This window comes from Sylvia atricapilla, chromosome 19, assembly GCF_009819655.1.
Source record: "Sylvia atricapilla isolate bSylAtr1 chromosome 19, bSylAtr1.pri, whole genome shotgun sequence".
Taxonomy (NCBI): domain Eukaryota; kingdom Metazoa; phylum Chordata; class Aves; order Passeriformes; family Sylviidae; genus Sylvia; species Sylvia atricapilla.
In genome coordinates this window covers 9,310,966-9,334,599 of record NC_089158.1, presented here as the reverse complement: position 1 = coordinate 9,334,599, position 23,634 = coordinate 9,310,966, and the positions used below count along the sequence as shown (strand labels likewise).

Sequence of the window (23,634 nt, the reverse complement as noted above, 5' to 3'; positions counted from 1 at the left end):
CCCTGAGGCGCCGCCGCTCCTCCGCCTGAGGGCGCGCGCTCCCGCCCCGCCCCGGCCCCGCCCCGCCCCGGCCCCGCCCCGCCCCGCGCGCTCCCGCCCCGCCCCGGCCCGGCCCCGCCCCGCCGTGCGCGCTCCCGCCCCGCCCCTCACGCCGGCAGAGTGGGCGGGGCCCCGCCGGGCAGCGCCCGCCGTGATTGGCTGCGCCGCGGCGCCCTCGCGCCCACTCTTTGTGCGGCCCCGGCGCCCGTCGAGAGTGGGAGGGGAAACCCCGTGCGAGGGGTGCCGCCATCTTGGCTGCGGGGGTGATGGGGGCGCAGCGGAGCCGCGTCTGAGGCAGCGGAGCGAGCCCGGAGCGAGCCGAGCCACAGAGCCCGCGGGGGCACCGGGCACCGCCCGCACAGCCGCGCTGCACAGCTCCCTGAGCCCCGAGCACAGGTACGGGGGCGCGGCCCGGCCGGGCCCGCAGCGCCAGGCCCCGCGGCGGGGCTCGGCCGGGCCGGGCGGAGCGGGGCGGGTCCCGGTGGGCGCCGTTCCGTGCCGGTGCCGGGCCGAGCCGCGGGCCCGCAGGGAGCCGTGCGGCCTGAGGGCGCTGCGGGCGGGCCCCGCGGCCGGCAGGGACGGGAAGGGGCGGCGGGGCCGAGCGGGGTGAGGCTGCGGGCAGCGCTAGGCCCTGCTCTGTGTCACCGCCGCCTCCCACCGCTCCTCTGCACCGCGCACTCGGCGCCGCCGCCGGCAAACACCATATTTTTATATATGTGTTTCTGTATCTCCCCCTTACGAGCTGTTGCAGTTGCGCGTAGGGCGTGTGTGTGTGTATTGTATCGTATATGTGGCCTATGTGCAGCGTTGTCTCTGCTTTTAAATATATTGACCTGTGCCATCATGAACTTTGACAGAAAAACGGCTTTGAGGGCTGAGGGAAAAGCCACTTCCTATTTGAGAAAGCAGCGAAAGTATTCTAGACTGGGGTGTTTTTTGGTTTTTTTTGTCGAAGCTTATTTAGGCTAAACAGAGTGAAATTATTTTCTTTCTCTTAATTGCTTATTGCCTGTTTGCAGCTCATTAAATGTCTACAACATCTCTTGGTAGCTTTGCACTGAGCTGGAGTTGTGCTGAATTATCCTTGCACTAAAGCCAGGCAGAGGTTGGTGTCTGCCCTGGAGTGTCTCTGGAGGCTCCTCGGTGTGGCTTTGCTGTGAAACACGGGAGATCCGAGCTGTCGGGGGGTTTTTCTGAGGTGACAGAGCCCCTCAGTGAACAGGATTCACTCGGGTTGGCTGTATCCTGAATCGTATCAAACCCCAGGTCACCACATCTTTTTCAGCAGGGAGATGTTATCCTGTGGAATGTGTTGGCTGGGGTTGATTCCTGGCGTGGTTTGGATTGAGGGTGCCCCTTGTGCTTGGGCATTTCTAGGGAATGGGAAGAAAAAAGCAAAAGCCTTGGGGAATTTAATTATGAAATGTCACTATTTAATATGGTTTAGATAGGAATTTGCTAGCTTCCTGTAGGGATTTGTAAATGTCATGAATCTGAGTGGAAGGAAGCAGTTCCTCTTTTCCTTTTTCATTTTATGAATAACAACAACAACAACAAAAAAGAAGGACTTCTTGTGAAGGACAACAGTTTGGAAACAAACCTGTTCTACTGGAGCTACTGGGATGTAAAATATAAACAATATTTTTAAATTCCCTGCTCACTCCTGGGCATCTAATGAAACCTGCTTAAGATTGATTCTCATTTTGCTGCATTTTCCTGAAACAGGAGGTGGATCTGAGTTAATATTTACCTAAAAATGCCTGTGACTTGTGTTTTCCAAGGTGATGACTCCAGCTAATTTTCTGCAATGACAGAAAACTCTTCTGTTTTTGTGTGGCCTGTCCCAGACTCTGAACAGACACGTGCTACAGGTTGGGGTGTTCTGTGGGAAGAGGAGAGTAGGATAAGTGAGGAAATACCAGTGGATAAAGGAGAGGAGGGACAGGTAGGCAGTGATTAGTGCAGCTCTGCTGCTGGGGTGTGGTCAGGGAGAACTGAGGTGTGCACATGTAAATGCAGGAAGTTTAGGGAGCAAAATGGAGTGGCTTAATGAAGCAGGATGTGAAACCAGTAGAAGGATAAGCAGGACAACGTGGGTGTGACTGGAGAGCTGGTGAGGGGAGTCAGAAAATGAAGGTGGTGTGATGCGTAGCTTTGGTTTAAAAAGAAAAATGAAATTCTCCTGGAGGAAGGAGAAGCGAAGGCCTTTAGAAAAACCTCCTAGGCTTCATGTGTTTTCCATGATATGGGAGTTTATCAAATGCATTTCTTCAGGAGCAGCCTGGACAGGGCTCTGCAGGCCTCCTGTGCTGTCAGGGAGGAGGAACTGCAGGTGGGAACAGTAAGGGAATGCAGAGTGCTCCTGGCCAGCAGCTCACGGGGGCTGCTGGGGGATCAGAGATGAGCCCAGCCAGATCTCAACCAGCCTGGGTGGATGCTTTGGTGACATCCAAGTGGGGGAAGCTGGGCAGGGTGACTGTGGAGAGCTGAGGGATGAGTAAGGAGCTGGCCAGCAACAAGTGATGCTGTCAGACAGGTGTGCAGGCTCTGAGGCTCCTCAGGGATCAGGCTCAGCAGGGCTTTGTAAGGCCAAGGCTGCAGAAATGAATAAATGAGCAGAGCAGCGTGGCTGCAGAGCATCATCTTAAAGAGGGCCGAGATGTTGATGTGGTTTAGGAAGACCTGAATGTCCTTGGTGTGGGAAAGGCAGGGAGCCCCAGTGGGATTTAATTGCAGCAGACCTCATAGCTTGCCGTGGACAACACAGCTCTGGGAATTCAGTGCTCGGGTAAATGAACTGATCAGAGAGCTGGTGTTACCTTCAGTGTGCTGTGATCTTTTAGGTGATCATAGCAGAAACACTCACAGATGTTCCTGGTAGCCTGCTGAAGGAAGGTACCAGTTGAACCACATTGTTCTGTGTGCTGGACAAAAATCCTTACCAGGGGAAAAGTGCAGGTAGGAAATGAAACGATTCTGCCTCTCTACAGCTCCTCCCCCTTATCAATCTTAATGCTGTCTGTTAATTAACATCCAAGTAAATCTGCAGCTTCAGCTGTGAGAGCTTTTCCTGGAGAATGATGCACAGAACATCTGGCTGTGCTGATGGATTGCAAAATACCCTTTACTTCAGAGTGGCTGACCAATGGGTGTGTGACTGCAGGGAACCAGGAACAACTGGGCAGTGCTGAGTTTGAAGGTGATTTTTTCATCCCTGCCCATGGACCATCCATCAGCTGATGGTGTGAACCACAGCAGTGTCTGATCAACCCTCAGCATGCAGGTTCTGGTCTCCTTTCATAGCACACCTGCTTCTGCTTGAGCATAAAGATATTATTGCATTTCTCAATGCAAATGAGACCCAGTGAAGAGTGAAAACTGTGTCCTTGAGCTGCAAGGAACTGCACAGGTCTCACAAAGGCTGGTGTGAACGTGATATTTACAGTTATGTTACTGTGATTATGTCACAGCAGTGTGCCCAGAACAATCTTATCTCGGGGAGAACAGATGTAGCTGATACTTGAACTAAGGCTTCAGTGAGATTTCTAAATATCTGTGTAGGGCTTGTTGATTAGAGATGTAGATGTCCTGGTGTCTCATTAAGGTCATCTTTAACTTTATATTTCAAAAAGCCACTAAGGAAGAAGTTGATAAATGGATTTGGCGACACCGCTCACTGTAAAATTTCCAGTCTTAATGTAATACAGAAATGAATTGTGTAGGCTCTGAAATGAGCATAAATCTGTGCTCAGTGAGCTCCTCTGGCCCGTGGCCATCCTGCAATAATGCTCTGGCCTCCAGGGCAGCCTTACCTGGGAGAAAGGAGCTGGCAGACTTTCCTGGAAGAGAGAAGGATGGCAGGTAGGCCAAGCTGCCAGACTAAACTTGTGCTCTCTGTTCACACTAAACTCATGGCTGATTAACTTGGCTGTCACCGTGCAGTGGCCCAGGCTGAGCTGGGGATGTTTGTGAGCAGCTTTCTCAGCCCTGGGAATGAGGGAGATTCTCCTGTCTGGAGCAGAGAGGGTGGAGGCAGAACTAGGGATGATGCCTATCAACACATCAACCCCTTGCGCTGACATGGAGCTGATGGTGCAGGATTTACTGAGCCCTGTTGTGCCCTCTTCTTGTCTGGACTTCCTTCTTTCGTCTGCAGTAAATGCTGAGGTGGTCAGTTTTCCAAGGCTGAATTCTCTGCAGGGTTTCTGTGTCAGTTGGTTGTGTTTTTGCTTTCTCCTTCAGCACAGAGTCCTTGTGGAATATCACTTTTATTCCAGGATCTGAGTACAGTGTGAATTCCTGCTAATCCTTATTGGAATTTGTGTGTTTAAAATTTGTTATTTGGTTGTTTCAGCATTGCCTGGCTTTTAATTTGATTTTTATTTTTTTTATTTAAAGAAGTCATCTGTTCTCCAGAAAAGATTCCTGACCTTTACTAATAGTTTGGAGTATTTCAAAATCTTTTCTGTAATGTGACCCTTGGAATAAATGTAATGCCAGTATTTTTTATTTTTTTTAATTGAAATAGCATAGTTAAGACTTTTTTTACTTGGAGAGCATAATGAAAATGGACAAATCTCAGCAAGCAGAAACAGTCTGAGAGATAACACAGAACTAGTGATCTGCTTGAGACTTGCTTCACTTTCAGTTTGTGACAGAGACTGCACTGAGTTTGTCCATGGCTTTAAAACAAGTCCTCCTCCCTTTCCAGGCTTGGATAGCAGGATGCAATCCTGCAGAGCAGTACAAGGCTGTTTACCACACAGTGTCCTAAAGTCATGTGCTCAGAAACATGAAACTTCCCTGTGTTTGGGGGCACTTGGCCTCCTGGGCTTGGGAAGGAGGAGGGCACCCAGGCTTCTGCAGATTTCATACCCCACAAGGGCTTGTTTCCCTCTCCTGGAGCTGGTGATTGGCTTGGTTGGGGTTTTTACCAGCATAAATTACTGCATATTTCCACCCTCAGAATGCACAGGAGATCCTTGGTGCTCCTGGTGTCTTGTGGCTGTAACACCAGCTGTCTTCTGTGGAAAACAGAGCTCCTGCTCTCCTCCTGTAGCACTTACATGTATAAATCAGTTTTCTCAAGCTTTTATACTTCCAGTTCGCTCACAGACGCCCAGTTTAGCCCTGTGAGCCACCAGTGGAGCTGAGCTGTGAGGGTGCTGCTCCTGCCTGTGCCCACAGAGGAGGTGAGGTGTCCTGCAGGAACACCTGCTCTGCGTGCCCAGTTCACTGTGCTGGGACATGCTGCAGGAGCAAAGGAACATCGTGTGTGAGGATGTTGAGGAAACTCGAAGGACTGCATGTTTCCACAGTGACACATTCATTTGGAACTCAAGATGGAGCAGTGATTTGTCTTTATTTACTGCTGTTGAAAATAACCTGTTGAAGCTGGTACTGTAACTCTGGAATCTTGCAGGAAATAAGGCAGTAAAGCTGCTGGCTCGCTTGGTGAATTAGTGTCCAAAATCGCCACTTTATTTCCTATCTTGGAATAAACTTGGCTTAGCAGAAGAGTGTCTCTCCAGGAATTAGCAGAGGAAGGAGTGAGTGTTCCCATCTGCTGAGCCAGGCGTGGAGGGAAGACGAGGAGCAGTGCCTGGCACTCAGTAAACCCTCCTGAACTGCTGGGGAGTTGTTCCCCTCCAAGGTCTAGATAAGCATGTTTGCCTCAAATCTCAGCCCCGGGGAGTGGAGGCTGCTGGCTCTGTGCTGGGAACGAGATTTGTTCACCTTTCTTAGCACTGCAGTTCACTGAGAGGGATTAACTGTGGCTCAAGGAACAGTACTTGGCTTTTGAGAAAGTCCCAGGCCTGTAAGCTTTCCTCTGCCTTTCTTTCCAGTGTTGGTTTCATTTGTCATGTGAATGACACATGACCTAATGAAAATCTTTCTGGGCTCCAGCAGTGTTCCTTGTAAGGAGTACCATGTGTGTGTAATGGCTGGCTATCTGCCCTGCAGGAGCAGCAGAGGAAGTGCTGAATTCCTGCTGGAAATTTTCCACTTGCCCAACTGAGCAGTGGATCCAGTTTAACTTCAAGCCTGGGACATTTAACAGTGGATCCAGTTTAACTTCAAGCCTAGAACAAAAGCATTTTCCATCTTTAATGTTACCTGGCAACATCTGGCCCTTACTGATGTGTAATCCTGGCTAACAGATGTGTTAGCTAGTTAAATCAGCTTCTACTCCTTGTAGATTTAAACAGCCAAAGCCAGTTCTAATTCCCTCTACATTTAGGAAAATCCTGAATGTTAGAAGTACTTTGAGTGCCTTTTAAAAAAAGAGAAACTGCTCAGCAGCCTTGCTGTAACAGTGCCGTGCTGACAAAGCCACAGAGATGTTAACCAACTTCCTGAACATCTGATTTGTGGCTTGCACTGCTTTTCCAGCGTGGACAAGCAGCACCCCAGGCCCCAGTTAAGGCTACTACAGCATTCTTTGAGATCTTAGCTGCTTGCTGCAAGCTGCACTGCTTCCTTTGTTGCTGTTGCAAGTCTCAAAAGTGTGAGGTAATAGCTCCAACTTGCTGGTTTTGTTAAATCTCTTCAGATTTTGTGCTGGAGTCAGATTTTATTTTGGGTTCACACATCAGCTCTTTGGCGGGTGAGTGCTGGCCTGGCAGGGGCTGTGCAGAGCAGGGAGGGGACTGAGCTGTGCAACAGCTTTCAGTCTTTCTGGATAAAACTGATTGTCAGTTCTACCCTGGAGTGTGTTTCTGCTTGGAGGCTTTACTGATGGGCTCAGAGCAAAGCACGTGGGAACTGCTGCCTGCCACTGATTTGGTGACACTGGGGAACTACACAGAATTGAACTGAAAATGAAAGGGTGATTGGGGGACAGAGGAGGAGGAGGGTTTTTTGTTGTCTATATGAAGTAAATTGCGTCCCCTTGAGGGAACAAGGATCAGTTCTGACATGTTCTGTTTTTCATTTTAGTGCCACAATGGCAACTGCACCTTACAACTATTCCTACATCTTTAAGTACATCATTATTGGTAAGTATCCGTGGGCTCGGGGCTGTGGGTGTTGTGTGTGGGTCCAGGAGGAGCTGTGGCTGTGCCACGCTGCCTTCAGGCTGTGCTTGTCCCACCTCAGTCCCACCCCTCTTCTCTACAGCTTCAGCTTTTACTGCAGCATTCTGCATCAGTAATCTCAGAGGGTTTGGGATTTATGTTCAAGGCACAAGTGCTGATGGGAAGCCCTTGCATGAGGCTCATAAACCTCACTCAGGCTGTATTTTTGTGTTTAAATGTTGCTTTTAGCTGCAGCTTTCCTTGGCTGCTTAGTCAGGGGCTCTGAGGGATTGCATTTATTACTGTCCTGGAAGAACTGGTCTTGCTGTTAATTGTTCAATTGTTAATGACCTCGTGTAGGTGTAAATGATCTACAGTGTCATTGTGCAGGTTTGTAAGTCAGGCTGCTGTGACAGCCTCAGGAAAAGATGGTTCTTAAAAGATCTTGATCTCTTGGCATTGTGCAAGTGGAGCAGTAGAAATGAAGCAATTCCTTGAGCTGTCCTGGATGTATTTTACATTTCAGTTTCTTCAGCAGTACTTTTTATAACCTCCTGAAATACTGTCATGAAATCAGCAATACAAATTAACTTATTTCTTGAGTGCTCTGCTCTTGCTTGCAAGCTGTACCTGTAACCCAAACTTTAGTGGGAAAGTTGATAAATTGGAGGCTCTAGCCAGGGGTAGAACACTGCCCATCTGACCTGACAAATGAATGTCTCTGTAGCATTTGTTGTGTGGGAGGAAGAAAATGTGCTTGTTGCAACAATGATTTAATTATTCTTTCTCTAACAGGGGACATGGGTGTAGGAAAGTCCTGTTTGCTTCATCAATTCACAGAAAAGAAGTGTGAGTATTTCAGTTCATGATATTTATTCTGCCTGGTGTTTTCATCCCTTTCCCCTCCTGTTTGCATCATGCATGAGCTCAGTTTGGTGTCTGTCTTACTCTGCATCAGTTTGGATTGTGCTGGGTCCCATTTTTGGTCTGACCTCAGCAGATGCAGAAACAAATATCAATGTAGTTATGGAAAACCCGACTGGATCTGATTTTACAGCTCTTCTGTGGATTTTGATATGGACAAAGAGAAATTTCTTCTCTGAACTTTGCATGTTTTCAGTATTGGTGTAGCTTGATCACCAGCAGTTGGAGTTTTTAGTGCTGTTAGAGAGCTCAAAAGGAAAAAAAAAAAAAAAAAAAGGAGGAATAATTTTTCTTTGAGTCTTTATTTGCAGCCCTGCAGGACACTTGGCCTGCCCTGGTGATGGTGTTCAGGGCTTGCTGCAGTCTCTCTCAGCTGAAACATTTTCTCCTCACTGATTAAGAATTAGGTTCAGTTCCTCCTGGTGTGTGTTGCACTGGGGTTTGCAGCAGCTGTTCCCTCACTCTGAGTAATCTGGAGGTATTTCTAGTGCAGGCATCACCGTGTGCTGCTCGAGATGTAGGAGCTGCAGTTCAAATATTTGTTTTCCAGTAGAAACAGGGATTTCTGGCTGTTGTTTTTAATGACAGTGCAATATCAGGCAGTTATTTAAATGCCATTTTGCACATGTTTGGATTGTCCATGAGGAGAATGTTCTGTCAGCAGCAAGCCAAAGCAGTACAACCAAACTAACCTGTGCTGTGACACACCCTGTAACTCAGGGTAGCCTCAGTAGGTCCTCACCCTGTCTGTAATTTCTTAATCTTCCTCAAAGATCAGCTTATTGACACGAGTGTATCATAACTAGAAAAATGCTTTTTTGGTGTTTGATTTGGTGTGTTTGTAGCTACTTCTGAATCTGGTATTTTCTTGAGCAGTCGTGCTATTGCCCTGTCTGAACCAACTTGGGTATTTGTTTTTGAAGATGTGACAGACTTCTAAACTGTATCTTTCTTGGTAATCCCCTGAAAATTATCTTTTCCTACTGCATTAAAATAGTTAACCTTCTGCAAGGATAGACTGGGAATCAGCTGACTTGGTACCTTCTGATAACTATGGCCAAAGAGCAGCAGAGAAGGCAAGGAATTTTATAACTGTTCTTAAAACTAACAGCAACTCAGAAATACTGCATTTATTTCTGGTTAAGTGATGCAGTTTGGGAACTGTAGCTGTAAAAATGTCTTTTTAGAGACTGAAAATGTAATAAAGAGAACTGAAAACTCGTGGTGGTGGTATTTGTGCAGCAAGAAAACCTCGTCCTAGGAGGATCTGACCTTTGCTCTTATTTTTCACGACAGTTATGGCAGACTGTCCCCACACAATTGGTGTTGAATTTGGCACAAGAATAATTGAAGTTAGTGGCCAAAAAATCAAACTACAGATTTGGGATACAGCAGGACAAGAGAGATTCAGGGCTGTCACACGAAGCTACTACAGAGGAGCAGCAGGAGCCCTCATGGTCTACGACATCACCAGGTAAGGGCAGCAGAGCTCTGGGCTCGGGGAGGTTGGAGCTTGTGTTGGAGCTGGTTTAAAGAGCTGCCTTTGTCCTTAGACTCTGCTCCTCAGCAGGGGATGTTCTGCAGGATCTGCAGCAAAAGCTGACCAGGTTTTGTGGGGGAAGATCATTCTGGGTGTCCTGCCCATAGCACAGAGCTGTTGTACCACAGCCTGTTCCTGAGTGCCTCTGAAACACTTTAGCACCAAACCGATGAGAAAACTCTAAAGATTGTCTGCATTAGCAGCTGGTTACACAGGTACAAGTGTCTCAGGGTGCAGCTCTCAGGAGTAAAGAGCAGCAGCACTGGTTTTAGGACCTGATCTTTGGATTGTGCTGGGTCCCATTTTTGGTCTGACCTCAGCAGATGCAGAAACAAATATCGATGTAGTTATGGAAAACCCAACTGGATCTGATTTTACAGCTCTTCTGTGGATTTTGATATGGACAAAGAGAAATTTCTTCTCTGAACTTTGCATGTTTTCAGTATTGGTGTAGCTTGATCACCAGCAGTTGGAGTTTTTAGTGCAGTTAGAGAGCTCAAAAAGGGAAAAGAAAAAAAGAAGGAATAATTTTTCTTTGAGTCTTTATTTGCAGCCCTGCAGGACACTTGGCCTGCCCTGGTGATGGTGTTTAGGGCTTGCTGCAGTCTCTCTCAGCTGAAACATTTTCTCCTCACTGATTAAGAGTTAGGTTCAGTTCCTCCTGGTGTGTGTTGCACTGGGGTTTGCAGAGCCTGAAGCTGTCACTGAGGCAGGGCTGTCCTCAGTGGGCTCAGGGGCAGCTGTGCCACAGTGAACACACAGAACTGCCCGTGCTGTGGGGACAGCATGCCCTCAGCAGCCATCCCTCTGGAGCTGACAGCTGGAGATGCTGCTCAAACACTAATGCATCAGATGCAACGTGAAATACTTGTGCTTTCACACGTTTCTCATCTTCCTCTGGGGCTGTTCTTGATGTTCTTCAGGCACCTCTTTGTTTTTTTCCTGTGTATGTAGGTGTATTTCCTGTTGGTGTAAATCTGGAGTAAAACACGACCTTCTGCAGGTTGTTACTGAGGTGATGTTCTGTAAGAGTGTTTGACAGGAAACCCTTTACTGTGTTCTGTACAAAGCAGCAGCAGCGTTGTCTGTGTGCAGAGCCCTGTGCTGGCAGTGGGAATGGCTCTGGCTTTCCACTGGCAGTGTAAGAGCTGCTCCAGGGGTTTAAAGCTGACTTGAATTTGTGGTCTGAGTCCACACTGCTGCTGTTTTGTCTGTCTCGAGGTGGGGAGAACAACAGGGATGATGGATGTTGCTATGTTTGGATGCTGACTGTGCTGTTGGCACCTAAATATTTTATAAAAGGCTAAAAGTGCCCTCTCTTGGTTCTTTGCAGAAGAAGTACGTATAATCACTTAAGCAGCTGGCTGACAGATGCAAGGAACCTCACCAATCCAAATACTGTGAGTTGGACTTCATTTACCTTAAAAGCAAGATTGCTTCTCCCTGAGCAGCAGTGGGAGGCTCAGAGCAAAGCACTGCAGTGGTCTGTGCCTGTGTTCTCTGCACTGCTCCTGTCCCCACTTGCAGAGGGCACTGATTCACTTCCCTACTGCAGCTGGAGCAAAAGGGCTTCCTCTAAAAGTCTTCTTGTGCCACTCGCCTTTCAGGGTCTGCTTGAAGTAGCTGGAGACAAAATTGGGATGAAACCTGGAGCAGCTTTGACTTGTGTTACTTCTTGCTTTGTGTCAGTGATGAGGTGAATGCAGTCCTCAGGCTGGAATGTAAATTGGATCTGCAGCAAAAGCTGACCAGGTTTTGTGGGGGAAGATCCTTCTGGGTGTCTCTGCCCATAGCACAGAGCTGTTGTACCACAGCCTGTTCCTGAGTGCCTCTGAAATACTTTAGCACCAAACCGATGAGAAAACTCTAAAGATTGTCTGCATTAGCAGCTGGTTACACAGATACAAGTGTCTCAGGGTGCAGCTCTCAGCAGTAAAGAGCAGCAGCACTGGTTTTTAGGACCTCAACTCCTGAGAACACCCTGAAGCCTTGGAAAGTGCCAGCTGGAGATGCTGTTCCTGCTTCCCCAGAGTGAGGAATGCTGGAGCAGAGTTCTGCTGAAGGAGCGTGGCTCCTGTAGAGAATCTGCTCTGCGTATTTCCCTTTGGTGTTTTAAAAAGTCTCATTAATAATGAAGGTGGCAGTGAAAAGGCTCTGAGCTTTTTCCCAGACTAACTTTGTCTCTCCTGACCCAGGTGATAATCCTCATAGGAAACAAAGCAGACCTGGAAGCACAGAGGGATGTTACATATGAAGAAGCCAAACAATTTGCTGAAGAAAATGGTGTGTTTTCTTTATTCTCTTGAGCTGGTACATTTCCTACAAGATAGTGATGTTAAAGTGAATCCTCAGCATTGATAGCTGCAAGATTACACTTCCAGAGTCATGGAATTGTATGTACAAACTCCTGAGCCACAGCAGCTAACTGATAACTGTGCATAGTTATCTAGAAATCAGCTTGTGTTGATGCCTTAACATAGTCACCAAAGCTTGTTTAGCACTAAAATAATGTCTTGCATGTCATGGGAAGGTCGTGCTGTGTCTGAATTTGGGCTCTTCGAGGTGTGTTGTGCACTGACTGTTCAACCTCTGTCTCTGAACAGGTTTATTGTTCCTTGAAGCAAGTGCAAAAACGTAAGTGACTTTTGGCTGTGGTAATGTTCACATTGGTCTGTTTGCTGTGACTTGAAAGTAACTTGGAACTGAGAGCTCTGGCTGCATTTCAGGCAATTCAGGCTGAATTCAAATGAACCGATTTGGATTTCAGCCCTTATTTCAGTGTGTAAAGGGTTCCTTCCCTTGAGTGTTCACTGTAGGCAGTGCCCAGCCCCTCCAGTAACTGAAAAATTGCTGTGCCATGCTTGGGGCTGGCTGTGTCCCTGGGGAGCAGATCTCCAGGGCCACCAGGCACTGTCAGAACAGAACTTTGTAACAAAAAGACGTTTTGATCCATCGTGGCTCCCTTGTCTTTAAGCCTGTCAGAACTGTCCCATGCATGTGGCTCCATGCCTTGGTTTAATTTTGCTCCTCAGTGCTTTGGCACGTGTTCCTTATTGCTGGGTACGGGTGCAGTGGCTGGAGAGGGAATTCCCTGTCTGGGGAACGCGGTGTTGGGGTGAAGAGGAGGGGACAGTGGCTCTGGGGACAGTGGCTCTGAGGACAGTGGCTCTGGGGACAGTGGCTCTGGGGACAGTGGCTCTGGGGACAGTGGCTCTGGGGACAGCTCCCTCCAGCAGCAGCAGTGCAGCCCCAGTAACCGCCGCCGCTCTCTTGCAGCGGAGAGAACGTGGAGGACGCCTTCCTGGAGGCTGCCAAGAAAATCTACCAGAACATCCAGGACGGAAGCCTGGACCTGAACGCGGCCGAGTCGGGCGTACAGCACAAACCGTCAGCCCCGCAGGGCGGGCGGCTAACCAGCGAACCCCAGCCCCAGAGAGAAGGCTGTGGCTGCTAGTGACCCCTCCGTGGCTCCTCCTCGCCCCTCACCTCTGCTCTAGGGAGTGGTGCTTTTGACCGCTTCCCCGTCTTCTGTACATCTTACTGGGTTTAATTAAAACTCCTGATGAGACAAGTTTAACACAGTACTAAACTGCTAAACAACTTTAGATGTAATCAGGTTATCAAAGGCAAGTAGAGTAATAAAACCTCTCCTGCATGGTAAATCTAGAAGTTTTTTTTTTTTTTTTTTGGTTTTTTTTTTTGTTTTGTTTCCTTGATTGTCCTTGTGATAGTGTCACGGATACATAATTTAAACTGAGCACTGATGCTGGACTCCTGATTTTACACTTTTGCAGGGCTTTGTCTTGTATGGTTTATTTTATGGTTCTTTGGCCTTTCTTCCCCACCTCTAACTGTTCGAGCTGTCAGTAGTAAAGGATAAGTTTTTGCTGTGAAATGACTTCCAATGGTAGCGAGGGGCTCTGTAATGCTGTGCTTTTGTTGGAAGAATTCCCTGTGGGATGTGCTGGGGTCGGGGTTGGCGCAGGGAAGCGATCTGTTCATTCTTGTGCTCAATAGCTTTACGTCATTTTTTTTGCCACTTTTATCCTTTACCTTTGTTAACAGAACGTAAATATGTATAAAATTTGAAGGAACTGAGCTAACAGTTAAATACATCCTGTGTATATGATTTTAATGAAGAAAAAACGATGCCTGGCATTAGAGCAGTGTGTAAGAACCCCCCGTTTGTACAGTCTGAGCTCTCTGTGCCCCCCGTGGCAGCACAGCACAGCTAGGGCTGGGTGTCACTCACAGGGTCCCCACGGTGCTGGGGACACAGACATTAACACTAGTGGGGTGTGGCTGTCCTCCTGCACTGTGCAATGCTCCCCTCTGCACTCAGCAGTGCTCTGCCTGCTTCTCTTTGGCATCCTCGGCACACCTCCTGCTTTTGTACCTGTGACTTTGGGGCTGGGCAGAGGCTGAACGGGACACTTGGAACAACGTGTGCTCTCTAGGGATTTTTAACTGCTCTTGTATTTTTTAACAGAGCTGTGTGAGGGTGTTTTTTTAAAAGGGTTTTGCTTCAAGTACGTCCTTCCTGGGGTGCCACAGCCTGGCCTGTGTGTGAGGGGGTGTCACAGCCTCTGGGGGTGTTGCTGCACTGATGTGGGGTTTTACTGTGGCTCCTCGTGCAGCTTCACTTGGAAAACATCACAGGGTTTAAAAATGGAAGGGGTAAACGCTTAGCCACGATGCAATGTCCCACTTCAGGCTTACTGCAACGTTTCAAATACAAAGTAGTCTGAAAATCCCTCTCTAGACACTAAAACTCTACAATGTTCAGACTTGTAAGTAACCAGTGGTACCAGAGTATTGTACAGTCAATGTTAAATAAAAGCCAAAACTGGAATGTGCAGACAATAGGATTTGGGTAACTTGTGTGCTGTCCCTTTGTTTTGTCTGGTTAGTCCTTTTTTAACTCCTGTTCCTCAGTAGATGGGTATGTTCAAGATCTCCAGCTCCTGCATCCTGCTTAACCCAAGGCTGCACCAGGGTTTGCCCAGGGACCACGACCTGCTGCTGATGTGAAGCCAGTGTTGTAATGACTACAGCTTGTTGAGGTGCAATACCTGTACTCCCAGAGTAAGTTACAGTAGGTCTTACTGTTTCTGTCACAGAAAGGATCTGTTTGGACTGCTGTACTCCTCATTTGATGTAACAATGCTATTAATCTAAATATTTGTAAATAAAGTACCTGTATCTAGATAAACCTCCCTGCTGTGTGTTGCTTGCCCTCCGTGCCGAGGGTGGGAGCTCTGAGGGGAAGAGGAGCTCCTTGCAGTGCTGGGATTTGTGCTCAGCCTAACTTCACAGGCTTTCCCAGAGGAATCTGCCACTGGTTTGCAGAGCTGCTCTCCAAGGGAAGCAGGGCTGGGTGCTGTTTGTTCCCAGTGAACTCTGACAATGGCTGCATAGAAAAATGTTATCTTTAATGAGGATGAGAAAGGGCCAGACTGAGGCTGGTGCCAAAGCCCATCCCTGGGAAAGGGTGGGGAGGGCTGGGACAATCCTGCACAGCCTCTGCCTTGTCCTGCTGCCTGAAGGATTTACAGAGGGGCTTTTCCTCAGTAGAGTGAGGTGATGGTAATTTAATTAAGAAATTAAATTGTCTGTATCCACCTGGTTCAAGCCCCAGGAGGGGAGAGGTGCTCACCAGCAGCCAGGAAGAGGGACAAGGACAGAAATGCCAATGTTGGAGCAGCCCCAGCACTCAGAGCATTGTCACTGGCCAGGGCTGGCCCAGTATCAGTGTCCTGGAGAACAGCTTTAAGGAAAAGAACCTGCAACCACCCCCAGATAAAAGTATCAATCACAAAAGTTTATTGTAAGGAAGTATCCAAAATAATTGTACTTTAAACCTCGGTGCGTTTGGCAACAGATCAGGCCTTGTAACAAGGTCTCTTTAAAGTGGAAACTGGCCACTAGCTGAAGACTTAAATAGGTTGGTTTGGACATGTTTAAATACACATTTTAAATATATATTTTTTAAAAAACAAACCAACTTTTATATAAAAACCTGTTGTCAATTGTACAAAACGTTCACAGTACAGGCCTTGCAGCAGCTGTGTGTGAGTGGTGGCAAAGGCCAGACAGGGCTCACCCAGTGAGGTAGGAGAACTTCAGAGGTGGCACCTGAGGGCCCCTGTCCAAACTCTGGATGTGCTTTGGGCTTGGCTTTTAAAGTGAAGCCACTTTTCAAGTAACAGTTGTACCTTTAAACCATTACAAAAGAACATTCTGGGTTCTGGGGTGGAACCAGCTGTCCCAGAGGTTCAGCCACGGGGCTGAAGAGTTGAACCAGGAAAGTTCCTGAAGGACCAGGGATGGCAACAATTCCTGCAGCAGTAACTCCATGTCCCAGGAGAGCTCCCAGCAGCTCTGACTCCTGCACAACACACAAAGCTGCAGCAGAAGGGACACCAGCCCCGGGAATGCAGTCACTGGGAAGGGACAGTGTGGCCTGGGAAGGTCCCTCAGCCCTGCAGCCACTCGTGTCTCTGGGAGGTTGGAACTGGCCTGGAGCCACACCTCACCTCTGCCTTCACCGAGAGATCCCGTGGGAGCTGGAATGCAGCACTGGAGATCCCAACGCACTCCCTGGCCTGCTGGGCACCTGTAAAAATCCCCAAAGCACCGTGAGGAAAGCTCAGCCTTCCCAAAGACACCAGCTACTCACAGAGCAGGGCAGGTGTGACCACCACCCTCAGAAACCCCTGCCCAGCCTCAGAGAGAGTCTAACAACTCCTGGTGAGAGAAGAACAATTAAATCCCCCAAATCAGAACTGTGGTGCTCAGCAGAACATTACCTGAGCTCTAGCCACACTCAGAGTGCTGTGAAGAGATCCCAGGCTGGGGCTGCTGGGCAGGAAGAGGGCCTCTGTAGCAGCGCTGCTGACCAGGTCATCCAGCACCTGCAGCTGGCGCTGGAGGCTGTGCAGGCTCCCGGCCGTCTGCCGCTTCCCCTGCAGCAGCACCTCGGCCTGCTTGGCCAGGCAGCGCCGCAGCTGCGCCTGCAACGCACGGCACGGTCACACGGGGCGGGCTGGGGACAGCGGGGAGGACACTCGGGTATGGCGGGGACAGCGGGGAGGGCACACGGGTACGGTGGGGACAGCGGGGAGGGCACACGGGTATGCTGGGGACAGCGGGGAGGGCACACGGGGAGGGACACACGGGTATGGGGGGGACAGCGGGGAGGACACACGGGTATGGGGGTGACAGCGGGGAGGACACACGGGGAGGGACACACGGGTATGGCGGGGACAGCGGGGAGGACACACGGGTATGGTGGGGACAGCGGGGAGGGCACACGGGCTATGCTGGGGACAGCGGGGAGGACACACGGGTATGGCGGGGACAGCGGGGAGGGACACACCGGGGAGGGTCACACCAGGACGGGCACACTGGGCTGGGCCCACCAGGGAGGGTCACACCAGGATGGGCACACAGGGAGGGTCACACAGGGAGGGCACAACAGGGATGGGCACATCTGACTGGGCACACCAGGGAGGGGCACACTGAGATGGGCACAACAGGGTGGGCACACCAGAGTGGGTCACACCAGGGAGGGTCACACCGGGATGGGCACACTGGGGAGGGCACAACAGAGATGGGCACACCAAGGTGGGTCCCACAGAGCTGGGCCCACCAGGGAGGGTCACACAGGGAGGGTGACACTGGGCTGGGCCCACCAGGGAAGGGTCACACCAGGGAGGGTACACCATACTGGGCACACTCGGGAGGGGCACACCAGGCATTGGCAACACTGTGTAAAGTGATCCCTAAAGGCTGGAAGGTTGATCCCACACCACAAGCAGGGGGCAGTGAGTTTGGGAGTTATTTTTAGATTAGTTCCGTTTTGCTGGCCGAGTTCTAACTGAGCCTGGACCTTCAGGTGATGGTGGGTGCTGCTGAACTCCTCCCTCCAAAGGATGATATAAATGAGAGAATCTTGTTGGAATACTCCAACATCCAATTAACTGCCAATTAAAATGACTTATCTTGCTACAGCCAGGCTTCTACTGTTCCCACCCCCAAAGCTCCTCTCTCTGGTCATTCCAGAGTGGATTTGGCAGAGCTGGAGCAGGATCCCCACTCCCCCAGGTGGTTTAGATCACGTTTTGAGGGGGCCCAAGGGACGAGAGGGGCACAGATGTGGCACCTTGAGTCTGTCCTCGTGCTGCTGCAGCTTCTCCCGGAGCGCCTCTCCCCGCCACTGCTCATCCTTTGGGGAAAAAGAAAAGCACTTTCAGCCACAGGGACCAGCACAGCACCAGGAGCAGCTACTTGTCCAAAGCGTTTTACCAGTAAGAAGACTCTGGAAATATTGAATTTTTCTTCCAAGGAGAGGAGCTGTCTGTCAGCAGCAGTCTCTGAGTTATCACACTCACACTGCAGACTCCTCTTTCCTTCAAAAGATACTTCCAAATCTTCCAACGTGTCTGGAGAAGATGAGCGTGAAGATTTAAACCCCGCCTGAATTTCATTTTCAACCTCCAGGTTAAGCAAGGTTGCTGCACTCTCCATTTCCCTTTGTCTCTCTTCCAGGCCGTGGGTTTTCACCTGCAGCACAGAACAGTTGGGTTACAAACACCAGTCCTGAGGGCCTCTCCTGTGTCCCTAAACCAGGCCCCAAGGACAAGGAGCACTGCAGACAGAAATCCCAAAGCCTCTGAGCTGCTGCAGCCCTGGTTCCAACATTAACTCTGCCAGGGAAGCCCCTCAGAGGAGCTGTTAACCTAAACTGCCACACACTGACCTTGCAGGGCCTTCCCAAATGCTTCCCAACTGCCAACAACATTCTTCTCTGCGTTTAAAGGGCTTCAAAACAATTTATAAAGGGTTTGTTGAAGGAGTCAGACAAGGTGAATCACTTTTTAATTTAAAGTGAGTGTCTAAAGAAGAAAAAACTGGCACTGGCAAGTTGTTAAATGCCTCTGAGTAGCTCTGAACGTTGCTAATATTTAGAGATCTGCACAAATTACAACTCTGGGTCTATTTTCAATTGTGATATCTCAGGAGGAAGATTCCAAACCAACAGAAAATGAGCCTGTGTGAAGGCCAGAGCCCTCAGCCCCCCTGGCAGTGGCACCCAGCTGTACCTGGCTCTGGGGGTGGCTGCACTCCAGGTGCCCCCCGAGGTGCTCAGCTCGTGGGCAGTGCCTGGCCCTGGCACTCTGCAGGCTGCCACTTCCACGCTTCAGCTCCTAGGAAAGGGCAGGGAGAGGCCTTTAGTGGCTGCATCCCCTACAGAACACGAGCTGAGAGGAGACACGACCCCTTCCAGGCAGAAACAGGAGTTGTGCAGCACTGGGAATGCCACAGGTTGCTTGCCTCAAGTCTGCTCAGGAAGTTGTGGCATTACTTCATTTCTCCAATGACAAAACTGAGTGTTCCATCATTCTGCTGTTTAAATAACCCACAGCCCCAAACTTTCTCCACTCAGTGAGGACTTACTTGCAGTTTGTTCTCATGCTCCATCCTTTGCATTTTCTGTGTTTCTCTCAGACTCAAGATTTGTTTTTCTGCTTCTCTCCTCTCTGACACTATCTGACCTTGAAGCTGCTTTAGCTGAGACATGGAGACCTCCAGTTCTTTCTGAAGACACAATATTTCTCTGTCTTTTTGTTGTAACTGTAATTCTTTTTCTGAGAGCTGATGTTCTGTAATAAACATTTTTTTAAAAAAATCCTGATTAGCAAAAGCTTATCTTGGCCCACTTCATACACAGCAGATATTTTCCAAACACCAAGAACCCAAACAAGATGAACAAAAAATATTTGTTGAGCCATTATCCTCAGCCCCCAGGGATGGTGGCAGTTCATTTGTGCAATGACTCTTACTGCTTTTTCTGATGGTTTCTTCAAGGGCTGCCCACTGGGACTCCTCCTTTTCCAGCTTCCCAAGGTTCTCTTCTGCTAGCCTGACTTTAGCTATTGCCTGCTCCAGTTTCTTGTGCTGATCTGTTAGTTCCTTTTCCAGCAGGATTTTCTGATCCTTCACTTTAGCTGCACATTCTTCCAGTTTTTTCCCTTCACGCTCTGAGTTTTGCTTGAGGCGATGAAGAACCTGCCAGAAACAACCAGCACCAACTCAGGGAGAACAAAAACCATCACTGAGAGACATTAGAGAAGTAAAAACGGCACAAAGTGGAAAGAATTGCAGTCTGACAGTCCCTACTGACAAAAAATGTCTGTCAATTTTTCTTGCCTCTCATTTTCAGAACAGCTCCCTCAGTTTTTCTTCTGGGTGACACTTGGCTGAAACTCCTCACCCACCCCGAGCTAATTTGGCCAAACCAGTTGGTGCTTTTGGGATTATCTGTCAACTCACACCTCAAACTTGTTGGCCTGAATTATTTTTAAGGTCAGGAGGAAGTGAGGCAAAGTCAGGGGCTCGTTACCTCTTCCTGCTGGGTGAGTTCTGTCTCCTTCTCCTCAATCTTTTTCTGGAGCTGCTGCAGTTGGTTCTCCCTCTTCTTGTGCCTCTCCTGACATTCCTTACGTTTCCTTAAATACTCCCTGATCTCTTCCTTCAGGGCTGCCTGCTCCCTGAGCAGCTCCTCCTGCTGCCTGGAGCTGTTCTCCAAATCCTGCAGTGGAAAACAAGTGCCATAGCAGGAGGAGCTGGGAAGAGGAACCAAAGGTTTGGTTTTGAGAGAACAAAGCTGGTTTCTGACACACTCAGGGCTCCTTCCACTCAAAGCAGCCACAGAGTGAATTATTAACACGGCAGGAGCCACCAGATAAAAACCAGAGGGTGCTGCTTGGTTGGTTGTTTTTAAATGACCTTTTAAGAAACAATAAAACCACTCCACACTCAGCAAGGAGAAGGCAATAAAGCAATCAGGGCTCTGATGTAGAGCTGTGCCCACATGAACTGGAGCAACAACAAACTCCCAGAGTGACCACAGGGATGCCCCAAACCAACCTGTTCCACCAGGTGAAGCTGCTGCCTCGAGTCATTCAGTTCTCCTTTCAGTGCTTCCAGTTCTTCCTTTTTCCCTACAAAAGTATTTGGTGACATTTTCAATCAGCACTTTGAAATGCCAGTACACAGAAATTCTCTCTTTTTGTGAGCAAAGAGTGAGTAACACAAGCACAGTTTATGAAATTTCCATTTTTTCAACATGTTAAATTCTTTCTGCCTATGGACATCTGAGCATGTTAATGTTCAATATCATACAGTTCAGTTAAAATGTGTATTTTATCAGAATTTCTCTTAAAATGTATCATTGCTTAAACCCCCAAATTGATCTTTACCTTGAAGATCCTCTTGGACAGCAACAGTCTCTGAGCTCAGTGATTTCTTCTGCTTGTTCAGTAGCTCCACCTCCTGCTGCAGGTTCTTAACATCCAATTCCACTTTTTCCATGTTGGACAGTGCAGCTCTGCTGCTGTCTTCAGCAGCTGCTAAGTCTCTGTAAAAGGTGAATCATGTTCTTGGTGAGTTGGAAATCCTTGGTGAGGACTTCAGAAATGGCAGTAAAACCCTCTGAGCCCAAGGAGCACTCAGAGAAAGACAAATGTCCTGTTCCAAGATGCAACACTTTACTTTTTGAAACATTTCTCATCTCTGCCAGGATGTGATAAATGCTGCTGTTTCATCAGCTCCATTCCTGAATATTTTTTAAATCTGCTGTAGAGAGGCTTAAAGCAACAACTCCACAGAACATAAGAAAATGCCTGTTCTGTATCACTGGGCACCTCAGAGCTGTATTGTTAATTACAACAAACAGACATTCCAACACTTCCCCATCCCTTCTGACCTCTGCAGGAAAAGACATTCCCCCACCTTTTGGCTTGGGACAACTTCTTCTCCAAACTCCTGGAGTCCTCCTCCAGCTTCTCCTTCTCTCTGCTCAGAGCCTGGATGTTGTTTTGCAGAGCTCTCATTTGAGAGCTGAGCTCTTCGTTCTCCTCACGGCCCCTCCTGAGGAGCTGCTCCTGCCAATCCACTTCCCCTTGCTGACACTGAAATAACCTCTGAATGTTCTCCAGTTTTAACTTCTCCTAGGAGAAACAGAGAGCACCACATTGACGGGGTGAAGCAGAACAGCGTTGACATCCTTAGCTGCAGCCACAGGGATTTGAGGGTGTTTAATGGAGGAAGGTGACAACAGATTTTAATTTAAACTTTTTAATGCTAGAGATCATCCTGCTGAGTTAAACTCCCTTCCAGAGTCATTGTTTGGAAGTGAGGGCACAGCATCCAGACAAAAAAAGACTCTGCAAGCTCCTAAAAACCAGCATCCATCATTCTACAGCCATAGAAGAGCCTCTGTGCTCCCTCTCTCTCTCATACAGCAAAAAAATCCCATTATTTTAAAGGGCCTAAGCAGACTTTAAGACTTTTCTGTGATAAGCTGAAATCAGATTAGAAACTGATTGCTTTAAAAGCATCAGGACTGTGTTACCCAAGGATTAAGAGAAGCACAGACCTCCCAGCTCCTGCATCAGCCACAGAAGCATTTCTTACCTCTAGAATGGCCACCTGGGTCTTTTCCAGCTCATCAACCTTCTGCTCATGTTGTAGCTTCAAACCTTCCAGCTCATTCTTCTCAAGCTCCAGCATTTCCAGCACGTGTTTCAGTTCTAGTGAGGTGAAACAAAGATCATTTATTGGATTAGGATGAGGAGATCTCAAGAGCTCTGTGTGTTCCTTCCCAATCTGCACAAAACCCAGTAAATCCCGGGGCATACCCATCTTATGCTTGGTGATTTGCCCAAGTACTCCTTGAAGATTTTCCTCCTCCTTTCTAACATCCTTCTTCAGGACCAAAAGCTGTGCTCTTCTCTCATTCATCTGGACATCCAGTTCATCCCTCTCAACACTAAGGTCTCCCAGAAGTACTTTCATTTCCTGTGAGAATGCATCAGTGTAACCAGTGTTACCATTCTTTGCAATTTTAAACGAATTTTTCCTTTAAAATGAAATTTTACAGTCTATCATCAGTATTCTGGTTTAACAAACAAAAAATGCAGAATAGTTAAGTTAAGGTCTTGTTTGCTGACAATTTAGAGTAGTAATTCTGCAAAGATTTTGATCTCCAAATCTTACCACAACGTTGTCATTCAAGTGAGTAATAGGCCTTAAAACAAAACCAGGCAAGAAGCCCTCACAAAAGAAAATAAACCACAAAATATAATTAGCCCTGATCCTTGGTTTTGATTTCAGTAGGGAAGTACAGAATCCTCTCTGTGCAAATGGGGATAGGGACAGACTGGGGCAGCTCTGTTGTGTTTTACACACACTGCTCACACTGATTTCCTTCAGCAGCTGCTCCTCAGCAACAGGAAGTCATTCACAGACTTATATTTAATGTAATTTAGCTCTCAAGGGACCAATTCTGTAAGAATTACTGGAACTGGGGGGGATCTTCTTTGTGCATCTGGACCAAGCTTTTAGTCCCACAAAACCATAAAATTCCATGTTCTGTTTCTCAGTCGGCTTGGGGAGGGCACAAAAAGCAAAACTCAATTTGTGGAAACCTCCTGGAATGTTCGTAGCACTTCAAGTCTTTTGCTATAATGATTTGAAAACTCATTTGGGAAACTCACCCTTATCTGACAGAGTTTTTCATGTGCTTCAGTCTCTCCATCTCGAAGAGCTTCTTTGAGGTCACCTGTCCTTTGGGAAATGCAGTCCTGAAGGCCACGGAGCTCTTCTGTTTTTTGAGACACCTGCTGCTCCAGGAACAAGAGCTCTTGCTGCTGAGCAGAAATCTGCAGTGGAGAAGTTTAACAGAAGAATCAGTGCAAGTTTTTGTTTCTGTAGCTGAACATGAAAAAAAAAAAAAAAACTGTGAAAAAGTGCATTGGAGAGATTGGGATCATAACTGTGAGACAAAGGTCAATTCCAACAGAATGGACAGCCCAGGGTTAGCAGGCCAAGCCTCACCTGATCTTTCAACGTTTCCAGTTCAGTTTTCTTGCCCTGAACGAGGTTTTCTGCTTCTCTGATGATCTGGAGATGCTGGCTCTCGTTACCTTCTGCAAGTCGAATGTCTCCTTGGAGCTTCTGGAGACTGAGGATAAAAACAGGACTCAGAAGAAGTGAGAATATCTTAGGCAGTGACTCACTGGAGGAGGACATGTTTAACTTCATACAGTT

The 23,634-nt window shown here is 48.2% G+C and overlaps 2 protein-coding genes across 5 annotated transcripts in view; one reads left to right on the top strand and one right to left on the bottom strand.

The window, feature by feature from the left end:
• The first annotated feature begins 212 nt into the window (after positions 1 to 212).
• On the top strand, positions 213 to 14,731 carry RAB14 (RAB14, member RAS oncogene family). 4 transcript variants are annotated; one of them, XM_066332926.1, is made up of 9 exons: positions 213 to 435; positions 2,883 to 2,997; positions 6,979 to 7,037; positions 7,851 to 7,904; positions 9,276 to 9,453; positions 10,853 to 10,919; positions 11,715 to 11,802; positions 12,123 to 12,153; positions 12,796 to 14,731. In XM_066332926.1, exons 3-9 carry the CDS (start codon positions 6,986 to 6,988, stop codon positions 12,971 to 12,973), a joined length of 648 nt encoding a protein of 215 aa, XP_066189023.1. In that variant the 5' UTR covers positions 213 to 435; positions 2,883 to 2,997; positions 6,979 to 6,985; the 3' UTR covers positions 12,974 to 14,731. The 4 variants fall into 4 exon arrangements, with proteins under 4 accessions (XP_066189023.1, XP_066189021.1, XP_066189024.1 ...); XM_066332924.1 differs by lacking the exon at positions 2,883 to 2,997; XM_066332925.1 differs by lacking the exons at positions 213 to 435; positions 2,883 to 2,997 and adding an exon at positions 6,627 to 6,646.
• Positions 14,732 to 15,325: 594 nt separating this feature from the next.
• Positions 15,326 to 23,634, bottom strand: part of CNTRL (centriolin) — a 28,290-nt gene continuing 19,981 nt past the window's right edge. The window contains exons 29-43 of the mRNA XM_066332928.1: positions 23,422 to 23,548; positions 23,082 to 23,246; positions 22,224 to 22,383; positions 22,000 to 22,115; positions 21,316 to 21,533; positions 20,784 to 20,941; positions 20,452 to 20,525; positions 19,925 to 20,113; positions 19,365 to 19,590; positions 18,979 to 19,184; positions 18,624 to 18,728; positions 17,827 to 18,084; positions 17,684 to 17,746; positions 16,329 to 16,532; positions 15,326 to 16,135 (exon numbers count right to left, since the gene is read on the bottom strand). Of these exons, the coding sequence (XP_066189025.1) occupies positions 16,064 to 16,135; positions 16,329 to 16,532; positions 17,684 to 17,746; positions 17,827 to 18,084; positions 18,624 to 18,728; positions 18,979 to 19,184; positions 19,365 to 19,590; positions 19,925 to 20,113; positions 20,452 to 20,525; positions 20,784 to 20,941; positions 21,316 to 21,533; positions 22,000 to 22,115; positions 22,224 to 22,383; positions 23,082 to 23,246; positions 23,422 to 23,548 (2,341 nt within the window). The 3' untranslated portion in view covers positions 15,326 to 16,063. The remainder of the gene's footprint in view (positions 16,136 to 16,328; positions 16,533 to 17,683; positions 17,747 to 17,826; positions 18,085 to 18,623; positions 18,729 to 18,978; positions 19,185 to 19,364; positions 19,591 to 19,924; positions 20,114 to 20,451; positions 20,526 to 20,783; positions 20,942 to 21,315; positions 21,534 to 21,999; positions 22,116 to 22,223; positions 22,384 to 23,081; positions 23,247 to 23,421; positions 23,549 to 23,634) is intronic.

Bases quoted from the DNA above. Each gene is read 5' to 3' on its own strand.
- RAB14 (XM_066332924.1), top strand. From the start codon at position 6,986: ATGGCAACTGCACCTTACAACTATTCCTACATCTTTAAGTACATCATT. The intron at 7,038-7,850 runs GTAAGTATCCGT...TTTCTCTAACAG, and splicing joins CTTTAAGTACATCATTATTG to GGGACATGGGTGTAGGAAAG. The intron at 12,154-12,795 runs GTAAGTGACTTT...GCTCTCTTGCAG, and splicing joins CTTGAAGCAAGTGCAAAAAC to CGGAGAGAACGTGGAGGACG.